Here is a 26,589-nt window from a genome sequence, read left to right as displayed (position 1 = left end):
ATGCAAGTGTTTATAGTTGCTTAATTTGTAAAATTAAATACATCTTTCCAGCTACTTATGTCTTAGAACTAAGCAATGTAAGATAAGATCTTTGTTATATTTTGTATTTCATAGATACTAAAACTTTTTGATGATAAAATGTATACTTTCATCATTTTCAAATAATGAATTATTTTATCCAAAAAGATAAAAAGCTAGTTGTAAGTAATAACATCATAATGTAGTATATAATTCTTGGCAAATGGCAAGTGATCAATCAATGTGAATGTAGTTTAGAAAGGCAACACAAATCTGCTAGTCGTCTTACTATGAGTATGAGAGATGAACCAGTATAAAGTTGTCATTCAATGAATTTAAGAGAATATAAATCGTTTCAAGCAACAGGAAATTAAAGAGAGCTTCATAAATGAATGGCATTTATTTGGTAGATAACTTTTCAACAAATGGTACTGTATAAAAGAGAAAAAAAGACAGAGAAATACATTTCTGGGTGTTGGCAAATTCTCATGAGATCATGGTTAATAGCTGTGTAGATGTTTATATGTGAGCAGGAACCATAACACTTACTGTCAATCCAAGTATTACACAGGATATAGCTTGGTAGGATATTTAAATAGCTGAGTGACAGGTCTGCATGTGAAATTTAGAATTAAAATTATTCTATCAACAGTTGTAAGATGATTTGAAGAGAGAAAAAGTAGAGTTGGTGAAAAGTTGTCAAATACAAACTAGCTACTTTTTAAATAGTTCTCATTCATTCAATAAACTTTCTGAGGACTTCTCAATAAAACTTACATCAACAGACATAAATTAAGTCTATCAATTTGTTTTTATGGCATGGCTAATTATGGGTAGTATTTTAAAATTAAAAATGACTGCCCATATCTTATTTTCTGAATGTCGTGCTCCATAGAATGTAAGAAGTACTCATTGGAGAAATGATTGGTTATAGGGTTAAAACAGGGAAACCACTAGATGAACCTAGAATATCTCAGGAAATTGTGCAAACAATGTTGGGACATGTCAAAAGACACAATAGCTGGACTTTAAGTGAATGAGCCTTTGGAGAATATTCCAGATCCAGATAACAATAGACTATATTGTTTCATTTCCATATACTTGTGAATTTTCCATATTTCTTTTTATTTATTTATTTTTCCTTTGTTATTATTATAATTTTATTTGTTCTAATTAGTGATATATGACAGCAGAATTCACTTTGACACATTGTACACAAGTGGAGGACAGCCTCTCGTTCCTCTGCAAACGATGCAGTCACACTGGTTGTGCAATCATATATGTATACAGGGTAATAATGTCCATCTCATTCCACCATCCTCCCCACCCAAACACCCACTCCCCTCCCCCCATTCCCCTCTGCCCTATCACAAGTTCCTCCTTCCTTCCCTAGCATCTCCCCATTATGGATCAGCATCTGCTTATCAGAGAAAACATTCTGCCTTTGATTTTTGAGAATTGGCTTATTCCGCTTAGCATGATATTCTCCCAATTCCATCCATTTACCTGCACATGCCATAATTTCATTCTTCTCTAAGGCTGAGTAATATCCATTATATATCTATACCACATTTTCTTTACCACTCATCTGTTGAAGGGCATCTTGGTTAGTTCCATAGTTTAGCTATTATGTATTAAGCTGCTATAAAAATTGATGTGGCTGCATCACTGTAGTATGCTGATTTTAAGTCCTTTGAGTATAAACCTAGGAATGGGATAACTGGATCAAATGGTATTTTTAATTATATTTTCCATTGTGATTTTAAAAATTTCTTGACATGATTTACATCTTTTAATTTTTGAGACTTGTTTTGTGACCTAACATGTGACCTATCCTGAATTATTTTTTGTTTTATTTTTGTGTTCCTACGAACCAAACTGAGTCCTTTTAAAATTCTTATGTTGGAGTCCTAAACTCCCATGTGATGGTACATAGCGATGAAACCGTTGGGAGATAATTAGCGTTATATTAAGTTTTCAGGGTGAGGCCTTGATGATAAGATTAGTGCCCTAATTAGAAAAATAAAATAGATCTTTCCCTCTCTTTCTGTATTTCTCTCTCTCTCTCTCTCTCTCTCTCTCTCTGTCTCTCTCTCTCTCTCTCTCTCTCTCTCTCTCCTTCTCTTTCTTCCCCACCCTTCCACCTGCACACAAAGATGTCATGAAGTGACAGTTAAGTGACAGGTGCCTACAAGCTATGAGCAGTGGCCATAGAATGAAATCTACTTTGCCTGCACCTTGATCTTGAACTTTCTGGCCTCCCGGAATGTCAGAAATGAAATTCTTTTGTTTAAATCACCCAGTCTATGACATTTTAATATCATAGACTAGTTTAACAGAAATTTCCTTAAGTGGTTAAAACTTGACTCTAGAGGAAAACTCTCTATATTGCACAAGAATGAATATAGATTGTATTTAAGAACCTTCTTCCATCATTTGGCAAACACTATAGAGAACACTGTAAAGAAGAGAATACTAATAAATATGAAATAAAATAAATATGAAATCAATAGAATTCATAAAATTTCAAAGTTTTAAAATATTTAAAATATGGAAGGAAGCTATTTAATACAAATATAAATCAGTGGACTTCATGTTTTGGGATCCATATATAAAAGTGACTGTGAGAATTACATGTATAATGTTGCTCTTACAGTCTTGTGTGTCAATATACAAAGATAAAGTCTACCATTAGAATTTCATTTTGCTGCTGAAGATTTGGAAGATTAGGGTCTCATATTCTTATTTATGTTCACTATAGTATTTAGGAAAGCATTCTGCATATTTTAAAAGATCGTTAATATTGTTTGTTCAATTTAGTGTTATCTCTTTTGATTATACATTGCATTCTTTGTTCAGCCCTTTTTAAAAGACAGAACTCCATTTTACCTGGAGAATAACAACCTAAGAGCCATGGGACAATACAATTAACCCTAACTTAAGACCAGACATCTTGATTGTATTCCATTGTGGAGACTATGAGCAAGCTATTTCATCTCTTTTTGAAGCTCTGCTTCATCCTCAGGAAACAACTGGGTTTTCAAGATGGTCCTATGCTCTAGTACATTCATTCTATAAAATTACAACATTTTTGAGCTTGTGGCTTGTTAACAGATACTGAACTAGGAAACAATAATCTGGTTTCATGAAACTAAAATCTAACTCTATTTAGAATTTTTTTAATTATTCACTTTTGCATTATAAGGGACCTCATCATCCTGCAATGTAGTGTATGTTGAGAGAAAATGGTGATGGTGTGTGAATACTGTGGAGCAGAGAGTGGAAAGCTGAAAAACCACATTTTCCAGATTCCCTTGAAGCCAGTCTTCTGGATATGTTTATGTTCACCAGTCAGAAGCACAAGCATGAATCTTGCATTTAAATTGAATGAAGTGGGGAGAAAGGCCAGGTGTGAGGCCAATGTTTTGCTGCTGTGGATCACAGCAGAGCAGAGAGGTTATGGAACTGGCTGGAGTGGTGGCTTCTAATGCAGGAGGCTGCTTGACCCTGGAAGCAGCCATACCCTTAAAGACAGCTCTATGGAGTGGCTTTCAGAGTTCTTGTTGGGAGTTATGACTAAAAATCTGTTATTTAATTTCTTCTCCAAATTCTCTTAGTCATTTAATACACATTTTGTAAATTTCTTTCAGCTGGAGTTAGATTCAATATACTGCAAACACTGATAGAATTAATCAACTAAAGAAGAAATGTCTAAAATAGGTGTAAAGTAATCTTAGTCAAAATTTCCCAGACTGACCTGAAAATATTAGTCATCTGAGAGATGTTTAGATAGTTACAAAAAGTACAAGGGATTTATTTTCAGTAGGACTCTTCAAAATTTTCAAAGGGTTAATATGCTGTGAATCACACTATGCAGAATTTCTCTAGTGCATTTAACTAGGAAATTAACTGTTCATTTCAGGGGAAGCCAATTATGAGCTGAAGAAACACAGACTAAGTTTGTGAAATACTGATCTAAATAAAATGCCCAGCAATTTGAGCCAATGGTCTGCATTTGTTCCAAGTCTATTTGTTCCAAGGAATCTGTTTAGCTTTTAATTTCCTTACATCTTGCTGTCATGCAATAGGAGGTAGTTTTTTTTTTAATAGGGATACTAATATCAAACCTGTAGAAAATGTGTACATCATAGGTTGATGACATTTAATTTATTTGGACAAACTAATTCCTTTTCAGTTTGGCTATGAAATGAAAATCAGACATTAAGGCAGATCCAGTTTACTTTATGAATCAAAAAAAAATCTGAGGGAAAGCAAAGAGAAGATAGATTTTGTCTTTATTTTTTAGTTTTTGTGTAGATTTAAATGTTCCATGGAAGTAAGGTTTTTAGGTGAATCAAGGAATTCTAAATGCACTTAAGGTAAGACAGTATTTGAATATTAAATTCTAGGCACTGGAATAAGTCTAGCTGTATAAAATTAATGACACTATAGTGCAATGTGCAAAGCACTGTAATTTTCTAGAGTAAAAAGGGAGACATTAATTCAACCTAGAGTGGTATGAAAAGGCATTGCAGAAGATACAGTATTTAAGATCTAGAAGGCTTGTTAGAGTTGGCATGAGTGAGGGTAGAGTGGAATTTAAATAAGATGATTAAGGGTGGGTCAGTATGATTATGGACCTAGATATAATTTCTACTGCTCTAGTGAATTCCAAAAAGCATAATCAAGGCTCACCACTTGGCTGTATGCCATAATATGAATTAAACAGACTTAGAAAAGAGAGATCATATTAGTGTGTTCTTATTATAATTAATTATCATGAAGAAATATAGACATCTTTAAAATCAGAAAATTTGAAAATCTTAAAATTGAAAGGATCTTTAATACAGTCTCACTCAAATTTCTCTATCAATCTAACCACCTACAGTTTAGTTCAGTTTATGAACATTATAAATTCAAACTGTTGATATTTTATCCATACTTTCTCCACTACCCAGTACCACCACCTCTCTGGTTATTGTGAGTGTTGGTTTTGTCTGTCACCCACAGTCTCCCCTATCTCTAAAGAATTTTTAATGTCCAATGATGCAGAGACTTGCCCAGAAGGCTAGCTAATCCCACTGTTCCTCTTTACTCTTTGGACCTTAGCCAATGAATGACTTATACAGGAATACAAAAGGCCAGCCCTGTTTCTTCAAGAGGTATTCAAATTGTAGTATACTTCTACATTTCTCCAGAGAGCCTATGGAATTAGATTGAAACTAATTTTTAGTTGAGATTATATTTTTGTTGACTTTTGGCCCCTGCCCATCTTGCTTCCCTTCTCATCTTAGGAACAAGCTTCAGAAGAATGGAGAATACCTAGAATTACTAGGGCTGTACTGTGGAACAGTAGAATGCTAATATAGATAGTCAGCTAAGCCCCTCTGAGAAGGGAATGCTAAGGTTTAGATATGAATAAAAAGGAAGCAAGTAGCAAGAGGAAGACAAAAGGCTGGGGGACATTGTGTTGTGTTTAAGAAAAAGAAGGATTCTGGTGGTGTTGGAGTATAGTGAGCAAGGAGAAATGAGAAAAGTTGTGATCAGAGAGGAGCTGTGTTGGTCAATTTTTCCTTGCTGTCATCAAAAACCTGAGGAAAAAAACACTTAAGGAAAGAAAGAGTTATTTTGGTTCATAGTTTCAGTCAATTGCCACTTGACTTTGTTATTTTTGGGCCTGTGGTGAGGCAGAAGATTATGGCGGAGAGTTAAGCATAGAGCAAAGCTGCTCACCTCATGGCAGGGATAGGGTAAGATATACCCCTAAAGACCTGCTTTTTCCATCTAGGCCTCACTCCCTTCAGTTTCTACCACCTCCCAATAATGTCATCTAATTATGAACTAAACTTCTTATTCTGCAAAATTTATTGATTTTGAATTATTCACTGTTGTGCCAGGCTCTAAGAAAGCATTGGAGGTAGAATAGCAAGTGTTACTAAAGTCTTTGCTCTGGAGGAGTGTGAAGACTACAGAGAAGACAGGCAAGTGAAAAGATATTTTTTTCAGAACCTTCTTCTTCCAAGTTTCTAACTCTAGACAAATACTAGTAAAATATGTGCAAGCCTCACATTTCAGTCACATTTGACAATGTGCATAAAATCCTTGGAAAATAAGAACAGAACAGCATTACAGTGAAATTACAACTATCTTATTTGACACCAAATGGATTCCTATTTTGGGGTTCAGGAAAAAGCTGCAGACTCTGGAAAGCAGATGTGTTTAATCCTATAGAGAAACAGAAATAATCTGGAGGCAGAACTGATTTGTTCAGGATCAGTGGAGATGAGAATTCAAATAATTTGTTGCAATGTGAACCCAAGGCTAACACATTTCCGGTTCTCAAGATCAAGTAACTGTTCTAGCTGAAATAATGGTTCCTTTTTTTTTTTTTTGAAGGGAAAGGGTGTTTGTTTTAGACCTTCCTACAAGTCAATTGACTGAATTCCCAAGGAATCATCATCATTGATCAGTTGAGTTCCTTAACCAGTGGCTGACAAAGTAATTTGAATATGTCCAGTGAGATTAGTTCAGTCATCTTTGTTCCATCTACATATACCTTTTCATTCTCAAATTGTTGACTTCACTATACTTGAAGAGAAATGGATTGACTTTAGCATATAATTTTCTATCATTGGATAAAAGGCCAGGAAGAAACTCTTGCCTGCTTTAAACATTCTATATCCTTCCTGTACAAACACAAGACTGCTGATGCGCTATATACCAATGGTTCTCCTGTTTCACACTTTTATGACCAAAGGTCCATATTTATAAAATGGTCAACCAACATTAGTTTATTCTGTGACTACTGATTAGTATTTCTGTATATGTATAGTAAAGAAACCTATATCCTTACTTGCCAAGATCAATATTTACCAGCCCACAATCCAGGATGACACAGTTATCTCAACTTCTCAGGCTGGCAATCAGGAAAGAGGTGAGTCTCTCAAGTTGTCTGGAAAAAATAAAAATTTTGTTTCAGAGGGAACCTGCTGATACTTTAATGGGAAATAACAATAGAACCATTTTTTTCAGCATTTCTTTACAAGCAGACTCAGGGGGAAGAGGTGGGTTCTATAACCTAGAGGAAAACATGCCTCTCTTGGTCTCAGAGTCAACAGAGACGATCCTTGTTCATCAGAGTAATGTTAACCAGACACTGTTGAGACACATGAAAAATGCATGTCCTGACTAAAGTTCAACTGAGTAGGTGGTATTACAGCCTGTGGTCTTTTGATACTCTATCCTGGTTATTTCCTCAATGTCATATATAGCTTATTAAAAATCACTTCATTCAATGAAAGTATATGAAATATGTTACCTTGTACAAGGCATTATATTAGAATTCTTTTGAGGAGGGAGATAAAATAAATCAAATATAAAATGCATTCGTGGAAAGTGAGGCATATATAGGTAGATACTACAGAAATGATAGAGGGAGGGAATCACTACTGCACTTGAGTAGAGAACCTGGGGATTTGAATTCGTTCATCAAGGATGGGTAGAATTAACAGGAAGAGATGGGACATCTATCCAGAGAGAAGTGTATTTGTAAGAGCAGGGTCCATGTGCTGAAGCAGACATCTTGGCCAGGAAATATTGAAAGACAGGTTTGGAAAGGAAGATTGGATCTAGGAATAGTGAGAAAGTCATGGAATTAAGTACACCTGGGACTGGAGTTATGCTCATTATTCAACAACTTGGCTCTATAAAACTTGCTGGCTTCTTCCTCAACCAGGGTCTACTTTTCTGGGATTATTTCCCTTTGTCTGAACTTGTCTGCTATCTTCCCAACCTTCCACCCAACTCTCTATCCCTACCCATGTTTTACTATCTAACTCTTGCCTATGCTTTAGATATCAGTCTAAATATCACTTCCTCAAGGAGGTATCCTTTACCACATTTGATCAAATTACATCCCTTTTTATTAGAATCATTCATAACACCCTGTGGTTTTCCTACCTCGCAAAAATAAAATTTGAATTATATAAATTCTTTGTTGAATGATTATGTTCTCTGCTAGATGTGAAACTTCATGGGGGCAGTGATCATTTTCATTTAATTTGCTTCTGTAATCCCAGTGCCTTGTAAATTCTCTAATTCAAAATGAGCGTACAATAAGTATTTCTGGAACAAATGAAAAAATTAAATAAATATTTAAAGGCAACTCACAATATGATTACCTAAAATCAGAGAAAATAAAAATTTTCAGCATTCCCAAAAGCTTCAATATGACAGCAATGTTGTTAGCCAGGGTTTTGCTGATAGGCAAATCTTTAAAGTATATCCTATACGGAAATCACAAAGTCATGCAAAATCAAAGAAATACCTAATATATAATATGCATTTAAGAAGACATTAAGGATTTAAATAACAAAATAATAGCTATGCATCAAACCATTCCTTGTGCTGGTTTACACACCCATTATCTCATACAGAGAGGAATAAACCATGATATCAGTCAGGGAACTCATCACTGAAAGGAAAATGGTAATGAGTAATGCAAATAATTAACTCTAATTTAATGTTTAAACATTATCTCTAATTTAGGGTAGAAGTAATTATAGAGAGTTTCAGAAAACAGAGGGCATGGGAGAAATTAGCTCTTCCTGGGGGCATCAAGGAAGGATTTAAAGAGGTGACATGAGGCTGAGGCCATGAGTTTAGCAGGTAGATAAGGGTGGGGGTATAATTGAGGGTTTCATTGAGAAGACTATGAAAAAGGCATGAAGGTTTGAGAGCACTTGGCATAATTTAGAAAAGGATGAGCAGCCTGTTGCTAGAGGGAAGGAAATTGGCAAGTTTTGTAAGATAAAGTTGGAATAAGGAATTACATTGGGACTGTATTGTGTCGATCTTGGCATCTAATATCAAGGATTTTGGACAGGACAATATTCTGTAAATAGTGTGAATACTCCTAAAGCTTTTTTTTTTTTTCCAAGTGAAAGACAGAGTGAAATGAAATTTATATTTTAGAAATAGAAGATCTTGAGATAAGCAAAAGCTTGAAAAAGGAGATTCCAAGCAAAAGATTGTGCCTAGTTAGCAAGTCCCCTGAGCTTAGGTGCAGGATGAGTACCAAATGACTGTGGCATTGAAACATGGCTGAATCCATACTGACCACCTGCATTTTTGTACAAGTACTGCAATTAACCTTGGCATCACTACCTGCAAAAACCAAGAGTAAATACATAGTAATGTAACCTCTGCCCTTTTCTTAGTTAGTATTTATTACTGTAGTCAGTATACCAATATTCACAACTCCTTATGAATGTATTCTTATGTATATCTTCCCTAAAAAACTGTAAAATCGTAAAAGGTAAAAAACAAATTTTGCATAATTGAATCTTAGGTATATTTCAGGGAATCCATAATAAAATAATACTTTTTCTCATATAGATTTTTAACTAAGAAATGTATGTAGAATATTCAAGTAGCACAATAGTATGTAAGCCCACCATACAACAGGCACATGTGGCACTTCACTTTATGTATTACATATTTATGCATAGACAAAGACCTACCCTTATACACTCCCCTTTTCGAGAAATGGATTTGCTTGTATATTTTTTTGCTGTGTAATCATATTTTCTTTTTTGTTGTTGTTGTTTGTTGTTTTGTTTTTTAGTACTGGAGATTGAACCCAGAGACACTTAATCACTGAACCACACCCCTGACATTTTCTATCTTTTATTTTGAGATTGGGTCTCACTAAGTTGTTTAGGGCCTTGCTAAGTTGCTGAGGCTGACTTTGAGCTTGTGATCCTGCTGCCTCAGGCTCTGAGTTGCTGTGATTACAGGCATGTGTCACTGTGCCTGGCTATGATTATATTTTCACTAAGATAATAATTAATAGCTTTTCAAGTTGATCCAATATTTAAAGACCTAACATTCATTTTTAAAACAGTCAAATAGAATTGCACAGCATTATGAACATGACAATTTATTTGTCTTTTTTATTAATGGATATTTAAGTTTTTTGTGGTTTCTAACTATTGACTCTTACAAATTATGCTGAATAAATGTTATTTGACTTTTTCATACACTTTTAATTATAATGATACTACAGATTACCAATATTAGTACTATTAAGGGAAAATATATGTGCCTTTTAAATTCTAAGTTTTCTCAAACTTCTTTCCAAAAAGGACATATGAATTTATACTACCACAAGAGTTCAAGAAATCCCTATATTTCCAAAGGTGTGCCAACTTAAGAACTACTACCAGTTTGTAGCTAAAGTTAGGCTAAAAAGAATTAAAAATTCAATTATCAGTCAGGCTGGCAATATTTTAACTAACCAGTAGCTGCCTGTAGTGAGTGGTTAGCACAGTGGACCCCACAGATACCACCTGTTTCCATCACAGTAGAAAGGGCTATGGCACAACACCTCAAATATTCATACTGGATATTGCAGGTCTTTTATATTTTTGGCAGTAATAAATTTAACAAGTTCTCATTTTAGCAAGTTTTTATTTTTAATGTTTTGATGTTTTTATTCAAACCATAAGCATTTTTAGGTGTTACTTGATCATTTTTTTTCCTCATGTTAACTGACTGTTCATAGTTTTTCTCCAGTTTTGATGGAATTTTTTGACTTTTATTATAAATATGCAAGACAAATATTCATTGACTAACAATATAGCTATAAGATAGCAGAGCAAAATATAATTTAAATAATATTATGACAACATTACTTGACCAATAAAAAGGGATTTCAACTACAAATAAACAAAATAAGTTTCCTGCAAAGAAATATTTCATAATACATTATAAATTATGTATCTCATCATCAAAATAGATTTCCAAGTATCCTATATTGTCAACACTGATTAATAAACTTGTGATTATGAATGAGTCTACTTTTTATGATAAAGAATTAAATACAACATGTTCATCTAAAATAAGTCCCATGTTATGCTAATTTTTCTTTAGGAAAGCATTATTGAATTGAAAGACTATGTAAGTCCTCAAATGTTGTATAAGCACTTTACAATAAAGATGAGATTGTAAAACCCTGTCCTTTAAATTATAAAAGTGTAACTGTTCGCTAAAGTTATGAAAAGAGTAAATTAATTCAAAATGTAGTTAAGGTTTTTTAATGGTTTTGGTTTCATGATTATAATTTAGTGCTGAGAATTTACTAATAGCTGACCAGAAGACAAACAATAACGATTTCAAGATGTCTAAAGCACTTCATAGTTTCAAAAGAATTTTTGCATAAAATACTCTTGGAGCAAAAATAGACCAAAGACAATTAAAATTTGGAAGGAAAAAAAAAAAAAAAACAGTAGGGATTTGTAAGGTTAAACGTTCAGGCTACAGAAAGTAGAAAAGCTTTTTGTGGAGTGTGACCTTAGCCAGTGTGCCCTGAATGAGAAGTTTGCTTGGATCACTTGTGGAGGTGCTCAAGAGAGGCCTTGTCACCCAGGATGTCAAGGGGCAGCATAGAAACTGATGTGGTCTGGCAGCTATAAACCGATGCAGAGAATTGGGCCACACCCAGGGAAATCAGGGGGGATGAGAAATCACTTGAGAGTGAAGTCCAAATCTGAGTATCAGAAAGAACGGACACCCAACTAACGCAGAAGTTAACAAAGTTTTTAGACCTTTAATAATGACCTGTAATATGGTGATGGTGGTGATGATGGTGGTAATAAGGGTGTTGGTAGCAGTAATCTACACTAGGTAGCCACACTTAATTATCACACATTTTTCTTTTGTAATATCTAATAGCTTTATCACAAAATGTAGGGAAATGCAGTAAATTTCCAAAATCAAATCATAAAATGGCCAATGAATCTAATCTGACTCTTCTAACTTACTCTGCCCTCTTCTATGTCCCTTACTACTCCTCTTCTATATCTGGGGAAGAGAGCCCTGAAGATTTGTATCATTAGGCACAACTGAAATGGTTGTAAAGATCATCCTTTAATAAATGGATGTGTATAGGTCTAACTCCATGGTCCCAGACTTTGTGGGGAAACAGTTTTGAACTCATTTGAGTGAACTGGGCTTGTGTAAGAAAAAAAAGCTTTGATTTTGAAGTGGTCTTATCACCACATATTTTTGTTTGGATTTAGAATATCCACCAAAGAATTATGTGTTGAAAGTTAAGAATTGTGTGCCTAAGCAGCAGGATTCAGAACTGGGGCTTTGGAAAGTGATGGATCATGAGGGTTCTGACCTTATCACTGGATTAATCCACTAATTGCTACGTGGACTACTGGGAGGTTGTGGAAAGGGGCATGTTGGAGGAAGTAGGTCACTGGAGCATGCCCTTGGCCACTATAACTTGTCACAGGCTCTCTTGTGCTTCTTTCTCTCTTTCCCTTCCCTCCCTTCTCATTCTCTTCTTCCCTCCCTCTGTCTTTGCTTCCTGGCTGCACTGAGTGGGGCAGCCTTCCTCTGCCATGCCCTTCCACTTTAATGTTCTGCCTTGGCTCAGAATCAAAGCAATGGAGTTGGCTAACCATGAACTGAAATTTCCAAAACAGTGAGCCAAACTAAACTGTTCCTAGTCTAAGTTGTTTATGTCAGGTGTTGTGGTCACCTGAGTGAAAAGTAAGTCAATTCTTCTCCTTTAAACTCAGACTTTTCACTTCTCACACCAAATACTTCAGCAGTTCCTGGTCTTGTGTTCATTTAATCCTCTGGTTTCAACCAGTATGGTTGGTACATGTGAATGAAGAAATAGCCTGATTTTATCTGAAGAGGACTGAGGAACTCCAGTGTTTTGGTGACAAAAATCATGAAAGACTTCCCACAGTGGGCCCCTCTGTACACGTGGCAGGAACTGTAGTCTGCCGTACAGCAAGATGGCAGCACTGAAATCAAGCACTGGGGATGCTCTTTCGTTGTTGGAATTGGTAGCTAACTGAAGAAAGGCGTTGTACATTGATTGCCAAGAGCTGGTAGTGTCTAACTGATAGAGGAAGAATTTTCTCTTTTATAGGGAGTTTGACAATCAATTGGCAGGTAACCAAAAAACCCTCTGGGCAGCTATCATCCCTCCCTCGGCCTGTCCATTGTATAATATATATTCAACAGGTGTCAGAAGAAGTAACAATCTTTGTTTTTGAGATTTGTAGAAACTGAAAACTACCACATTGGCTTATATGTTCATCATCCAGCCCTCCCTCTGCAGGAAAAAAGACTACCACCTGGGAATACCCATCACTCACCTATATAGGCCACCCTAGATCAGCTTCCAGGAAAAAATGGCTTTGGACACAGAATTTTTCCTTTTTTCTCACTGAGGCAGCTTTATAACGTCACCTTCCTTGCCCCTCAATTTGGCTGATTGTGGGGAGCTGTTGGACCTCAATTCTGGTAACATTATCACATCACGTTGTTTGACACACAAAGAGTCTGTTAATTCAATCTGATGTGAACCTAATATTGCATTTTCTTTGAATTTCCTCAGATGTAAATTTGAGATAAGGCTTTGCCATCTGGCTGGAGTTTTGGATGATTAAATGTGATGGCTATGTAATTTTTAATCAAGTTCCTGAATCAAAAGTGGCAATAATAAAGGGAGACTTTTTGAAGTGATGAATCATATCCACTGTACAAAAATCTCTCTGAACTTCATTTTCTCCAGGGTAAAATAAGGATACTAATACTGTAGTGTTACTGCAAGAATTAAAATAAATGTAAGTGCTTCACTCAGAGGAGTTATACAATAAATGGAAAGTATTAAAGTAGCTATTTCCATCCAGGGTCTGCCTGAGGGTCTCTGGGGAACATTCTTTGCAAGTCATCTGAAGTTTGCTTTTTAGCTTCCTCAACAATTTATACATAGATACTAACAACTCAAAGGATCATAGATCCTTCTGAGACAGGGTTTATATATCCCATTTACCCAACTATAGGCAAATAGTTATGTATCGGGGGCTTCTTTTTGATGGCTTATTCAATACTATTAATACTAAATTTTGGTGATAAAATATGTTAAGCAAAAGAATTGTGGGCATTAGTTCTTTGAAACCATGATGCAAAAAGATGTATGCACATAAAGTCTGTGAGCTTTGTGAGAACAGGGACATGAGCATGTGTGTGCATGTAACAATGTACTTGCTTGTGTGTCATAGTGTACTTGTCCAGAGAAGAACATGGCATGGATAAAGCACTCAAGTACTATCTGCAAGGGGGGAAAAGGATATATAAAAATAAAAACAATTGTCTTAAATGAATTAGAGTTGAAATTTTGCCTTAAAGTTTTTCTTTCCTGAGTTTAGACTATGGAAAAAAAATCAGATGATACTAATCATAGACTCCTAGAATATTAGCAATAGTTCTCCTTTGGTGCATTGAAATACATACACTGATGCTTCCCCCTTACTCCTATCTCAAAACAAGGAATGTTAAGGGTTTTCTGCTATGTGAATCTGCTTCTTTTTATTTACGCACATGTATACATTCTCTTACAGAGTCACCTTTTTGATATCATGACTTTTGGCTATCTTCTGTCTGTACTTAAAGCTCAATCTTTTTATTTGATAGCTCCATAATCCATTGCCTTGATTTCCCTTAATTATTTCAACCACATTCATATTACTTGGCATTTATTATTAAAAGCAATGCTATAATAAACCTTTTATTCATGGAATTGCAGAGTCAGAGCAGTGCATGAACTTAAAATCATGATCAATATTGCCAAATTGCTCTTTAAGAAAGATTATTTCCATTGTTATACCCATTAATAATGCTGCAAAGTGCATAATTCCCCACATCTTCACCTAAATTGAATATGATGTTACATTTTTATCAGTCTTAGAGTTTAACTTTATATATATATATTATACATATACATATATTTTGAATTATTGGTCAGAATAACGATATTTTTAATTCACTTAAATTGCCAATTCATATCCTGGATACTTTCCCTATTGGGTTTTCTTCCATTATTAGTGAAGAATATGTATTGGTTCAAAAGGAAAGTTGAAATGCAATTGCTAGTAAGCCTTGTTAAATTTAATTCTTTTCCCTGAGAGAAATAAATCATTTATAGCTGGGCAGCAAAGAAAGCCCTGAGGGGAGCAGAAAGGGTGAGAATTCAAACTTGACAATTATAGCTAGAGCTAACCCTGCCCTTACTCTTTGCCCAAAAGAAAGAAAGCTCTCCATTCATGAAAACAGGCATGTCAGTCAAAACAGTTGAAGATTAATCAGGGCTCTCAATTCTCCACTGAGGAAGAAAGTTTCTGCAGGTTCTTCAAATAGCGTAAAGAAAATTCATCCATTCAACAGGTAATTGCAAGATGGGAATACAGCAGAAATAAACTGATGTGGTCACTGCTACATAATGATGTCTGGAAAAGCAATTCTCCTCCTCTTACTTTTCTTTAGTAGAGGTTAAGGGATAAGGGCAGTGGATGAATGGGAGCAAAGGTGGACAGGGATGTATACACAGGCTGATTTGGGCAAGCTTGTGGGAATTCGTAAGGACATATGATTCAGGGATAGTGAACATGTGTTTGGGTTATTAATTAACAAACAATGCTAAAATAGTTACTAATTTGTTCTTTTACCTGGATGATTTTTTATTACGAATTATTTCCCAAAGTTAAGAACTGAAAATATTTTCTACATTATTTTTCTCTAATCTGGTCAAGTTTTCTTTCAGTTAAACCTCTTTGTTCTCCATACTCCATGTGAGAGAGGCTGAAGTTTGCTTTCAGTGAGCAGATGCTTCTGATAGCAATATTAATCTATGTAGCTGCATTTACTCATTACAAAACCAATAGATACTTTGTGCTTTCCATGTTTGAAAAAATAACTTATTTCTGTCTTTTCATAAAGTTGCAAAATGTTTTAAAAATGTTTTATGGATCCCCATCTAAGATAAATTTCTAAATTTAAAACTGTAATTTCAATATATCAAAATTAAAATTAAACATTGTCTAATTCTTCATTTTTAGAGACAAGAAAACTTGACTCAAATATTTAAAAATACTTTCCCATATAAGGACAGTTTGTTTCTTTCTATTAAACCCTTCATTACTACCAAAAAAAAAAAAAAAAAAAAGATGAAAAGCAAGGAGGAAAGATGAAAAGGAAATAGCTTCTGGATTGGGTGGCAGCTGTATTCTGACAGGGCATGTGAGCATTTTTTTTTTTTTTTTTTTTTTTTTTTTGCGGTGCTGGGGATTGAACCCAGGGCCTTGTGCTTGCGAGAAAGGCACTCTACCAACTGAGCTATATCCCCAGCCCTTGGCATGTGAGCATTTGATCAGCCAGCACTTAAACCATTTCCTCTTTCAATAGGGCCACCCCAGGGTCTGTTTCCTACTTCCCCTTGAACCATTGCTGTACCTTCCACCTTCTGGAACCACTCAGCTCCTTTCACCTACCACAGCACTCCCCTGTGAATTTTTATTTTGCAATAAAAAATTGGGGTGCATAAGGCATGTGACATTAAAATAAAATGGAAAGTAGACATCAAAGCTCAGATGTTTATGAGGACTGTATTTTTTATAATGCATTGCAGTATATCTAAAATAGCAGGTATTTGATAAACTTTTCTTTCCTCTTTGTTCTGAAATTCAAATATCCAAATATCAGATAGCTAGAGTTTTGGTTATGCAAAGAAATTATAATTCCTAAATGCAAAAAGCGACTTCTCAAAGATAGTCAGTCATTGTTCGTGGCACCTTTTCTAATATTAACATATTAAATGATTTTTGAAAATGGTTTTATTAACAACCTCCACTTTGCCCTTATCTTAGTAGCATTACCTTTAGTGTTAATTGCTAAAGAACATACATTTTAACTAAAAACTTCTATACATTCTTACATCAGTGTGCATCTCATTGATTACAACATGACCTTGTCGGCCTAAGTAACAAAATAATTGAGAGTAATTTGTCAAAGAATATTGATATTTGGAAATAGCAGAACACTACAATGAGAATACACATGCCAAAGTAAAACATGGCCATATTCAAAGGCTTATTTTGTATAAGGTGTTGATGGCCTTTGTATGAGGCTGTCATTTTGGTACTGTTTTGTGAAACTTACTATCTAGGGATCAGGTTTAAGAATCCTTCCTTCATTACCTCCCAGCTTTATTTACCTTTATTTTTGGTTAGAACTGATGTAAGTGACTTCAAATTGATTCCAACAACTTTCACAATATTTACATATGAATATATACACATGAAAAATTCATGTATGTAAATATGAGACACATTACCTATTTGCATGTGTCTTGGAAAATTTTGCTCCTTCTACTGCATGAAACAACTTCATACATTCTAGATTTGGAACCTCTGGATGTATAGTTCTTTCTTGCTTTCTCTTGCTTGTTATTCTTCTCAAAAGAATGGAGTTTCTTGAAGGTAGGGAGGGCAGATACTTAGAAAAAATATGAAGAAGGTCAAGGTGGTTTGTATTGCTGCCTTTCCCCTTCTTTCCTTTCTCCATTGAAAGATATGCCTCATTCTTGGGGACCCAGGGTGTTCCTGCTGTGATGTTTTCTGTTCTACATCTTCTGGCATCACTAAGGCGTCATGGGAGAAAAATAATCTTAGCCAACTTTGAAGAGAGTAATTTGCCAAAGAATACTGATATCTGGAAATAGAACACTGCAATGAGAATACACATGCCAAAGTAAAACATGGTCAGATTCAAAAGCTTATTTTGTATAAGGTGCTGATGGCCTTTGTATGAGGCTGTCATTTTGATAGTTTTGTAATACTTTTTTTTTTTTGGTGGAAAGATCATATTTTGTCACAGTTTCCAGAAGTGTTTGCATTTTTTAAAATTATTTGCTCTTTTTAGATATACATGACAGTAGAAGTGTTTTCATTTTAACCAGGGTCAACTCAATTCAATAAACATTTACACCTATCTAAGCCTGAGTAGTACTAGTTACAGTATCTCTTTACCATGTGCTCTACCTAGAAATAGGCTCAGGGAGACAGACAAAAAATAACTTAAATAAACCATGCAATCAGTATGGTGGTAAAAGCAGGTATGTTGTAAAGTAATCATATAGGAGAAGATATAAAATTCAGCATTTTTACAATAATAGATAGGCTTTGTTTATGACCCAAATGAATCGATCATAAAAGTAAAATTTCCAGATGTCAGTGATAAATTAGTCAGAATATTGCTATAATCATCCTACACTTCATCTTTTTTTTTTTTTTTTTTTTTGTCACATTGAAACATTTGGGAAACAAAATAGTAATGTTTATGCCTCTTTGCCAAATTGTTCCCCTGGTATAAGGAATTTTACCTCAGACTTATATTCTCTCTCTCTCTCTCTTTCTCTCTCATTCTTTCTCTTTCTCTGATAAAACCTGTAACCATCAAAACCATCAAAACCTCACCTCCTCAGATTTAAGTATTTTTTAATCTTTAAAAAAAGAAGTAATGGTTCCCTACACTTTCTTCATAGCATTTATCATATTGTTCTGTGTATTAGTCATTACTACCCAGTTTTAATTGAACTTTACATTTCTATTATAGATCTTAAAGTTACACACACATATATATAAGCACTTTGAAAAACTAAGAATACATATATATTTGTCTATATTATATAATTACTAAATGTATTTTTTCATTATAACTTTTTTCCTATATATAGGAAAAAAGTGTATATACACACACACACACACACACACACACACACACACACACACTTGGTAAGCAGCTGCTGAAGTTAAGTCTTCCACAATGTAATTCTGAAACCTTATTTTTAATATACATCTTACAACTGAGAACATTATAATGGGTCTGAATGGAGAAAATAATTAGATATGTACTTTTTTAAACTCTAGTTTCCTTGCCTGCTCTTATGTTTAAGCCTTTAGTAATCTTTATTTACCATGTCTTATTAACATTTTTCTCCAAAACAACAACTCTTGTTTTGTCTTAGAAATATTCTGTGAATTAACATGGACATAGAAACTATTTGTGTTTTATTTTAAAATATATTTATAAAGGTCTTTCTGCTCATAGCAAACTGGATCACTTGACTCGATACATCTGACAATATACTATTAATATTATGACTGGACAAGTTCCTTCAAATAAAATAATTTGTATGGTTTTATTCACTCAGTTGTGGTATTTCTTTCTTCCTTCTTTTTCATCCTACAATAATTAAATCATAAAAAGGAGATTAGAGCTGAAACAGTATATGTTTGAAGTAGCATTTAATAGAAACTAGGGCTCAGAGAAATTGTTACATCTAATTAGTGGCAGCAACTTCCCCAGATTGGCTAAAATTTATGAGTTGTGGGCAAGGAGAATCTGAATCACTGTGTAGCCAACTTTTCATTTTTACACAATTATGGATGTCATGTCTGTGTTGTAGTCATCCTTGCTAAAGCAACATTAAAAATTATTAGCAGTAAAAAAAAAAAATAATAATTTAAAAGTTACAAAAATCGGACTTTGGATAGATAATTCTCCATAGCATGTCTACAGATCATGTTCCCATAGCAAAGAGTCCCTTGAGAGCTAGAAATAGAGCCTCCATAGACAAAGGACAGATTTGTTTATTGAATAGGATAATAAAGATGAGATGTTTCCTTTTTCTTCCTGGAGACATTACAAGGTAATAAGGCTTTTTCCAAAGGGGAGGTGGACAGGTTTGTCAGAAACCTCCATAAAAAATCAGGATATCTCCATCTGCCAGTTCCTCCAGTGTGTTAGTTTTCTGTTACTGTGACAAATACTCAAGACAATCAACTCATACTGAGAAATTTCATTTTGGCTCATGGTTTTAGAGGTTCCAGTCTGATCCACTGACCTGATGCTCTGGGCCTCAGGTGAGGTAATGTATCATGGTGGCAGGACATGGTGAAACAGAGTTGCTCACTCAGAACTGCAGAGTGAAAAAGAGTAAGAGGAGGGGACTCGGGTCCCATAATCCCCTTTAAAGGCATGCCCCTGATAACCAGAAGACATTTCACTAGGCCCTACCTTTTAAAGCTTCCACCATCTTCCAACAGCACTACATTGGGTCCAAACCTCCAACACACAGGCTTTGGGATTCCAGATGGATACTATAGCATGAGTTGTGACCTGGATCCATGGGATCACTACTTACCTGGACCTATTGCTCCATTATCTGCTTCCTTCTTTTCAATAAAATAAATCATGCTGTAATATAAATATTTTCTTATATTATGAATTCCACAGACTTTTATTAACCATTTATATTCCTCATTTGCACACACCATATATTCCCAGTAATTCCTATATATTAGATTTTATTTTTCTGATTTTTGTTACAATTACATATTAGTAAATATCTTTTTTCCCAATTTTTTTCTGTATTTCATTTAATTTTCAATTAGATAAGCAGAAGTGCAGTTACTAAGTAAAAGGACAGAAAAATTTTTTGAAATATTTATTGCAGCTTGATCTTTTCAACTGATTAAGCAATGGTCATTTAAAATATTTCATTTGCTTAATCAGGGGAAGTGATCTAATTCTGGAAAAGAAATGAACTTTCTCAGCTTGGAGAAAATGAGTCTTGACCTTTACACCTGCCACCTTAGCAGCTGGTTAGTTTTGCTCTCTTTACACCAAGACTCTGTAGTTTTCTGGCTTAGAAGTCACCTTGTTTGACTTTGTTTTCTCTCCTGGTAGTAACCTATAAAGAGAAGGGAAGTCAACTTAAACTGCAAAGCTTTGAAAATAAAATGCTGACATGTAGTTTAGACTTCCTATTGCCCAATCTGTGTTTACAACTTGACTTAAGTAGGCCAAATATTTATTACATAGACCAGGGTCAACTTTCACAACTTCCAAACTAACTCACATCAGTGTGTTAGCAAAGAATCCTTAATATTACTGGGGCTCACTACTCTGTCCCTTATGCCGGATGAATATCTCAACGTGAACAGTTTGCATTAACTAATATAAAATTAATCATCTATTCATGCTAACACTTGTCCAATGAAAATTTCTTTCAGACAAACCTGATTCTTCAAGCCGGAGAGCAAGTACAGGTAGTTTTAATCAACATTTAATAAATATTTATTTAGCATCTTTTATGTAATAGGGATACAGTGGTGTGCTAAATAGGCAAGGCTCAAGCCGCTTGGAGCTTATGTTTCGATGGGGGCAGACTCTTAATATACAAGAAGATGTAACAATTAGAAGCAATATGTGTGGAAATAGGGTGATAAAAATGAGTACCTGCAGAAGGCCTCTTTAGATAGCAAGACTAGGGGAAGATTTTCTGATATTTCTCACTCATCAGCAAGAATATCAAAGAGAAAGAGCAGTTTCTGAAAAACTCAGGACATTATCTCAGGCAAAGAAAGTAGCAAAGTGCAAAGGTAACAGAAGAAATCCAGAGGTTTTGAGAATCAAAAGGAAAATAACAGTTTCTGGAACAGTCAGCAATTGGGGGAACAGTAGAATAAATAGGGTCTCTAAGATTTCATTCAAACATGATGAAAAGGTAGCCTAGTGAGACATTTTAAGTAAGGGAGTAACTTAATATGATCCACATTTAAACAAACAAAAAAAATCACAGTGGTAGGAGTAGACTCAGTAAGACTCCTTGGCTAATCAGATAAGGCAAGAGGTGAGGAGGGGCAAGAGAATGAAAAGTCAAGGATGATGCTTAGGTTCACGGCCTGTGCATTAAATTAAACAAAAAGCAGATGAAATTAGAAGGTCATTGCTGTAGGTAATGACAGGAAGAAATGGTGACTTGAATGAAGTGCTATTGGTTTAACAAAGCAGGTGCAGATGTTGAGTTTGTCAGTTATTCTTGAGAGTTGCTCTTACCCTATAACATAAGGGCAAATCCTAGTCTATCAGTAAAGAAAAAAAAAGACTTCCTAAAATATTCATTTCAAAAACTTGGTTTATTTAACAGAAGTGAAAATAGGATCAAAGTAGAAACATACTCAATAATTCAGTTTTCACAGTTTCTTCAACATTATGATCTGCATGGTTCACTTGTAGAAAATGACCATTTCTCTTCTTTTTATTTGACTGAAACAATAATTAAATGAAACCTCATTTTCTTAATTCCATTCTAACAATGTCACTTAAAAAATGAAGTCTTCTGTTGGTCATCAGATTTATACTCACCAGAATTGCACCCAGGGAAAAGTCACGTATCTTTTCTGAGCCCCAATTTCCTTATCTGTAAAAATGGGAATGATAGTAGCTGGAACATTGCTCTTAGGATATGACTGTACAGTGCACAAGATAAAAAGCTATTCAAAGAGAAATAACAATTACTATTTTTCTAACTCTGTAAGTTTGTTTCATTAAATTGACGGATATTCTCCTATTTCTTATATATAAACTGAATAAATCTAGAATATCCCCACATGGGATATACAAAAACGATACCAGTGACCCACAATTAATAAGGAATGGTTTCTCCATTCTTGGAATTGTGATCATTTAAGCACACTCTGCTCATTCCTGTTTGCCTCTTGACCAAGCACATAAATTCTTGAGAGAATCTCAAAATGTCAGCGGGAGAATCCCTGAGTGGAAAATTATTATAGCAAAAAGGTTCTTAAAGTAGTACAATGCATTATTCACGTTTGTGGTGATGCTGGTGAAAATAAAACTAAAATGCTGCCAAGTTGTATAAAAGTACAGTGCCTACATTAGGTATGGTAGACAATACTTGGTAGTGATAAGTGACTATGTTACTGGTTTATGTATTTACTATATTTTGATTTTTATCAAAAGTGCAGAATTGGGCCTGACCAGCCATCAGTTCCCTTCCTCATCCTGGGCAAGCTACTTTCTTTTCTGGACCTCCAGCTTTTCATCTATAAAGTAATAGAACTTTCGCAATATAATATCTGAGAAATCTCCCCACCCCCACCTCCGTGTGTAACTAAATCCAGTTAAGTTCCAGCGAGGTGGGTGGTGGTGGGGCTGAACTCCCAACTTTGCACTACAATTGAATTCTCCCCTAGGCAAATAGGCAAACATCATCCACAGAAGAACAAACAAAATCAAGAAAATAAAAAGGTAGTGAGGACTGGAAAAGGGAAGATAAAGAAGTTCTGAAAGTGGTTGAGTTTTTCGGAGGGGAAAAAAATAGAGTCGGTAAACAGATTAAGAGAGGAAAAAGTAAAAGCGACTCCTCACAGCTCTTCCTCTCTTGGCCTCTTTCTCACCTTTTGGCTCCCCGCCCAGACGAGGTCCCATTTAAGTCACCGGTTGTGCCAAAATTTGAAACATCTGTTAGCGTTTGCTCTCCTGGCTTGGGGTCCGCTCGCAGTCAGAAGGAGCCGCGCCTCCGCGAACCCCACCTGAGGAAGGCGGCCCCGCCCGCCGGGTGCCCCGCGCCCATCCCCCCACCCCGCCGCGCGGTAACCCCGCCCCCGCCGGCCCGCGTTTCCGGGCTCTTGGCTATTTCAAGGCGCGAGCCACCCGGGTCGCTGCACTCCAAGTCCGCCACGCTCCGGCTCATTTCGCTCTTCCGTCTCCCGCCCAGGCGCCTCCAGCATGGGTCCCTGGTCCCACTCGTTGCTCGCTGGCCTCCTGCTGCTCCTCTGCGGAGTCTGCACGGTGCGCTGCGACACACCTGCCAACTGCACCTACCCTGACCTGCTGGGCACCTGGGTCTTCCAGGTGGGCCCAGTCGGTTCCCATCGGGACATCAACTGCTCGGTCATGGGTAAGCCGCCGGCGCCCTCAGACGCTCGCTTTCCCGCACCGGCCCGGGACTCCTCGCGGTTGCCACTTTCTGCACCCGAATGCCCCAGGGCGGCTGGCGCTCTCCAGCGACTGGAACGTCCCCGGAGGACTCCGGGTCCTTTAGGGTAGCTCTCTTGGCCACCGCCACGAAGTTAAATTTGAGCTGCTGAGAACTTCTGAGAACTAACTGCTCACTCGATAATCTCGGGTCCTCAACTTTTTTTCCTCCCCAAGAACTTCTTTTTCTTCCGCCATATATATATTTGCCTATATCTATATTTTGTGTGTGTGTGTGTGTGTGAGAGAGAGAGAGAGACTATGGTTGAAAATGGAGTTAAGAACTGCACTCTTTTGATTTCCCCGATTTAATCTGCCAGGTTTTTCAAAATCCTATTGGTGAAAAAAAAAAAAAAAAGAGGCCTGGACTCTTGAGGATATGAAAAAATTTTTCTTCTGTGAGGTTATGGGAAAGGACCCTTATGCCCAGTGATTTCGATTTGGCATGTGTTGATGCTACTTATCCTAGAACAGTTCTAGTACCACTCTTCTTTTTTCATGTACTGCAAGGAGGTACAGAAAAGCTGGTTTCTTTAATGCTTCCCCTGGTAATTACATTTGGAAATGCTCTGAGCCAAGTACAGTGCCTGGCACATGGAACACTCACAATAAATGTCTGGTGTGTGCACCAGACATATGCTATCAGTTATTGGCTAACCCTAAAAAGGGATCTAGTAGAAAAGGGGGGATCAAAACAAAACCCCAGGACAAAAGAGCTACACTGCTAGTCTGCTCAAAGTCCTGCTGCCTGTGACTTGCTGAGTGAGTGAAGCTCTCAGCTGTAATTTCCCATCAGCAGGAGGAAGGCTGTCAAATAATCTGTTTTTTAAAAAGAAATATTTAACTCCAAATGACTGTATGGCTTTTCCTAATTTCAGACACTGTACCATTGTTTCTTTTGTAAATTAAGCATGGAGGTCATAGCAGAAGAGAGATTAGGATTTACACTGTCCTGTCACATGCAGTCTCCCACTCAGAGTATTATTCTGAAGGAAAGACTCCCTGAAGTATGGGGATGTGCAGATAAACATAACTGAACTCTTCTCAGGCAGCCTCAGCCAGTAGACCTGCCTTTGATCTTACTCCACTAATTGAAGACACTCCTACTCTAGAGGGATTCAGGTACTGAGGTTCTCATTTCTAGAACCATTGAGAAGAAAGATATCCTGTTTCTTCTCTGAATAGATCATTTCCTGTCTTTTCCTGAGCTTAATACATTGTCCTTTTCATGACTGGATAGTTGGTATTTTTATTTCCTCATACCTTTTATTTCTTATTATATTTTTATTTTTCTTTGCTTTTTTTTTGTTGGGGGGAACTGGGAATTGGATTTAGGAATGCTTTGTCATAAAAGGAAAGCAGCTTAATTAAATAGTAGAGATGCCCCCCCGCCCCTGAAGCTCAAATGATTTTCCTTTTTTGTACATTTTCTTTTCTCTAGAAACACCAGAAAAAAAAGTAGTGGTGCACCTTAAGAAGTTGGATACAGCATATGATGACTTTGGCAATTCTGGACATTTCACCATCATTTACAACCAAGGCTTTGAGATTGTGCTGAATGACTACAAGTGGTTTGCCTTCTTTAAGGTTAGTTTCTATTGCTTTGAGATCTGAAACCTCTTCTGAATAGGAGAACCTGGAATTTTAGTTTTAGATTAACAGGATAAACAATTGATAACACATTTTCCAAGAGAAGTTAGCATTATTTTACCCCTTTAAAATTTTGACTTCAGTAGATTTAAACAATACTTGATCTATATTGAATATGTGTAATGTATTTACATTTGCATTTGGGTCAGTATGACATGATTCTCAAATTACTTTCTTTATTGCTAAACCTTTATTTGTAATTGTTGCCTTAGTCACTTGGCTTTGTACTGAATTGGTGGGAAACATAAGGATATTATAAATTTCATCTTCTTGGGGGTTAGGCTGTCTTCTTAACATTGCTCATTGACTCTGAGAAATTGACCTAAATGACACATTAAATTAATGTAATGTAATATATGTGCTAATATGAATTTTTTTTTTTTTTTAAACTGAGACAAAGAGACAGTGTAGGAATTACTCTACTCACTAGGTTGATGAAAGTAAAAGGTAGACCAGCCAGTCCAGCTTGTTTTTTTCTTCTCTCACTGGGGGAGAACCAGAGTTGTCCATTCAAACACAGTTTCCAGTTGCAGGCACACTCTGGGTTAAAATAGTTTAGTACAGATTTGTGATCCATCCCATCCATATGTTGTTTTGAAAAAGTTGGAACTTTTCCTGTAAGCTATTAAATGGTTCAAGTAAATCGAATCTAGCTGAAACTAGCTGTTTCTGGAAACTAGCTGTTTCTCATTATACATGGAGTATAACTACAGATTTTTCTTGGGATAATTATACAGCCTTTGGAGCATTTGGCAAAAGTTGGCCATTTATAGGAACCTGTGGGAAAGTGGGGAATGAGTTTGTTACAAATGACAAAAGTTGAAACAGTAGCAGAGGCCTAACCTCTAAAATTGTGATTTCTCATGTGAGTTGTGATTTATTACCAGACTATAGTGTTCTATCTAAACCATACTTCTTGGAATAATAACTTCCAAAAATTGTGAAATAAGGATCCCTCTTTGGTATGAAAATACAATGAAAAAGAGATAGAGAAGAAAAAGTTGTTTCTTCCCAACTGGATTGACTGGTTTGATACTTGGCTGTCAAAATTGGGCTGTGCCTATCAGCTGTTGTTGGCCAGTGGTCTGCTTGATTAATTGAAGCCCATGCTTGACCAGTTGCTGTTTTTAATATCACCCCCAGGTACTATGTATTTTTTATTTAAAAAAACCCATAACTATGTGAATTTTTAAAATGATGCCATTTTATGGT

General features: G+C 35.8%; 1 protein-coding gene and 2 long non-coding RNA genes across 7 annotated transcripts in view; 1 reads left to right on the top strand and 2 right to left on the bottom strand.

Moving 5' to 3' along the window:
• The window catches only part of LOC306640909, a 35,944-nt gene extending 28,541 nt beyond the window's left edge, over positions 1-7,403 (bottom strand). Inside the window, exon 1 of one of the 2 annotated variants that reach the window (XR_013757951.1) lies at positions 6,872-7,403. This is a non-coding gene — a long non-coding RNA (uncharacterized lncRNA). The remainder of the gene's footprint in view (positions 1-6,871) is intronic. The other variant, XR_013757952.1, reaches the window with a different exon arrangement.
• Positions 7,404-18,649: 11,246 nt separating this feature from the next.
• LOC306640904 lies at positions 18,650-23,328 on the bottom strand. Of its 2 annotated transcripts, none has more exons than XR_013757941.1 (3): positions 23,148-23,328; positions 19,733-22,147; positions 18,650-19,125 (listed from the first exon to the last, which is right to left on the bottom strand). It is a non-coding gene; the product is annotated as an uncharacterized lncRNA (long non-coding RNA). The 2 variants fall into 2 exon arrangements; XR_013757942.1 differs by having other exon boundaries at positions 18,650-19,861; positions 19,960-22,147.
• Positions 23,329-23,379: 51 nt separating this feature from the next.
• Positions 23,380-26,589, top strand: part of CTSC (cathepsin C) — a 33,487-nt gene continuing 30,277 nt past the window's right edge. For 2 of the 3 annotated variants that reach the window (XM_079105615.1, XM_079105614.1), the window contains exons 1-2: positions 23,380-23,650; positions 25,169-25,314. In XM_079105615.1, coding sequence (XP_078961741.1) covers positions 23,479-23,650; positions 25,169-25,314 — 318 coding nt within the window. In that variant the 5' untranslated portion in view covers positions 23,380-23,478. The remainder of the gene's footprint in view (positions 23,651-25,168; positions 25,315-26,589) is intronic. The other variant, XM_079105613.1, reaches the window with a different exon arrangement.

This window comes from Sciurus vulgaris (genome assembly GCF_902686455.1).
Source record: "Sciurus vulgaris genome assembly, chromosome: 11".
NCBI lineage: Eukaryota > Metazoa > Chordata > Mammalia > Rodentia > Sciuridae > Sciurus > Sciurus vulgaris.
The sequence above is the reverse complement of the archived record's forward strand: the minus strand, read 5'-3'. Positions and strand labels throughout refer to the sequence as shown.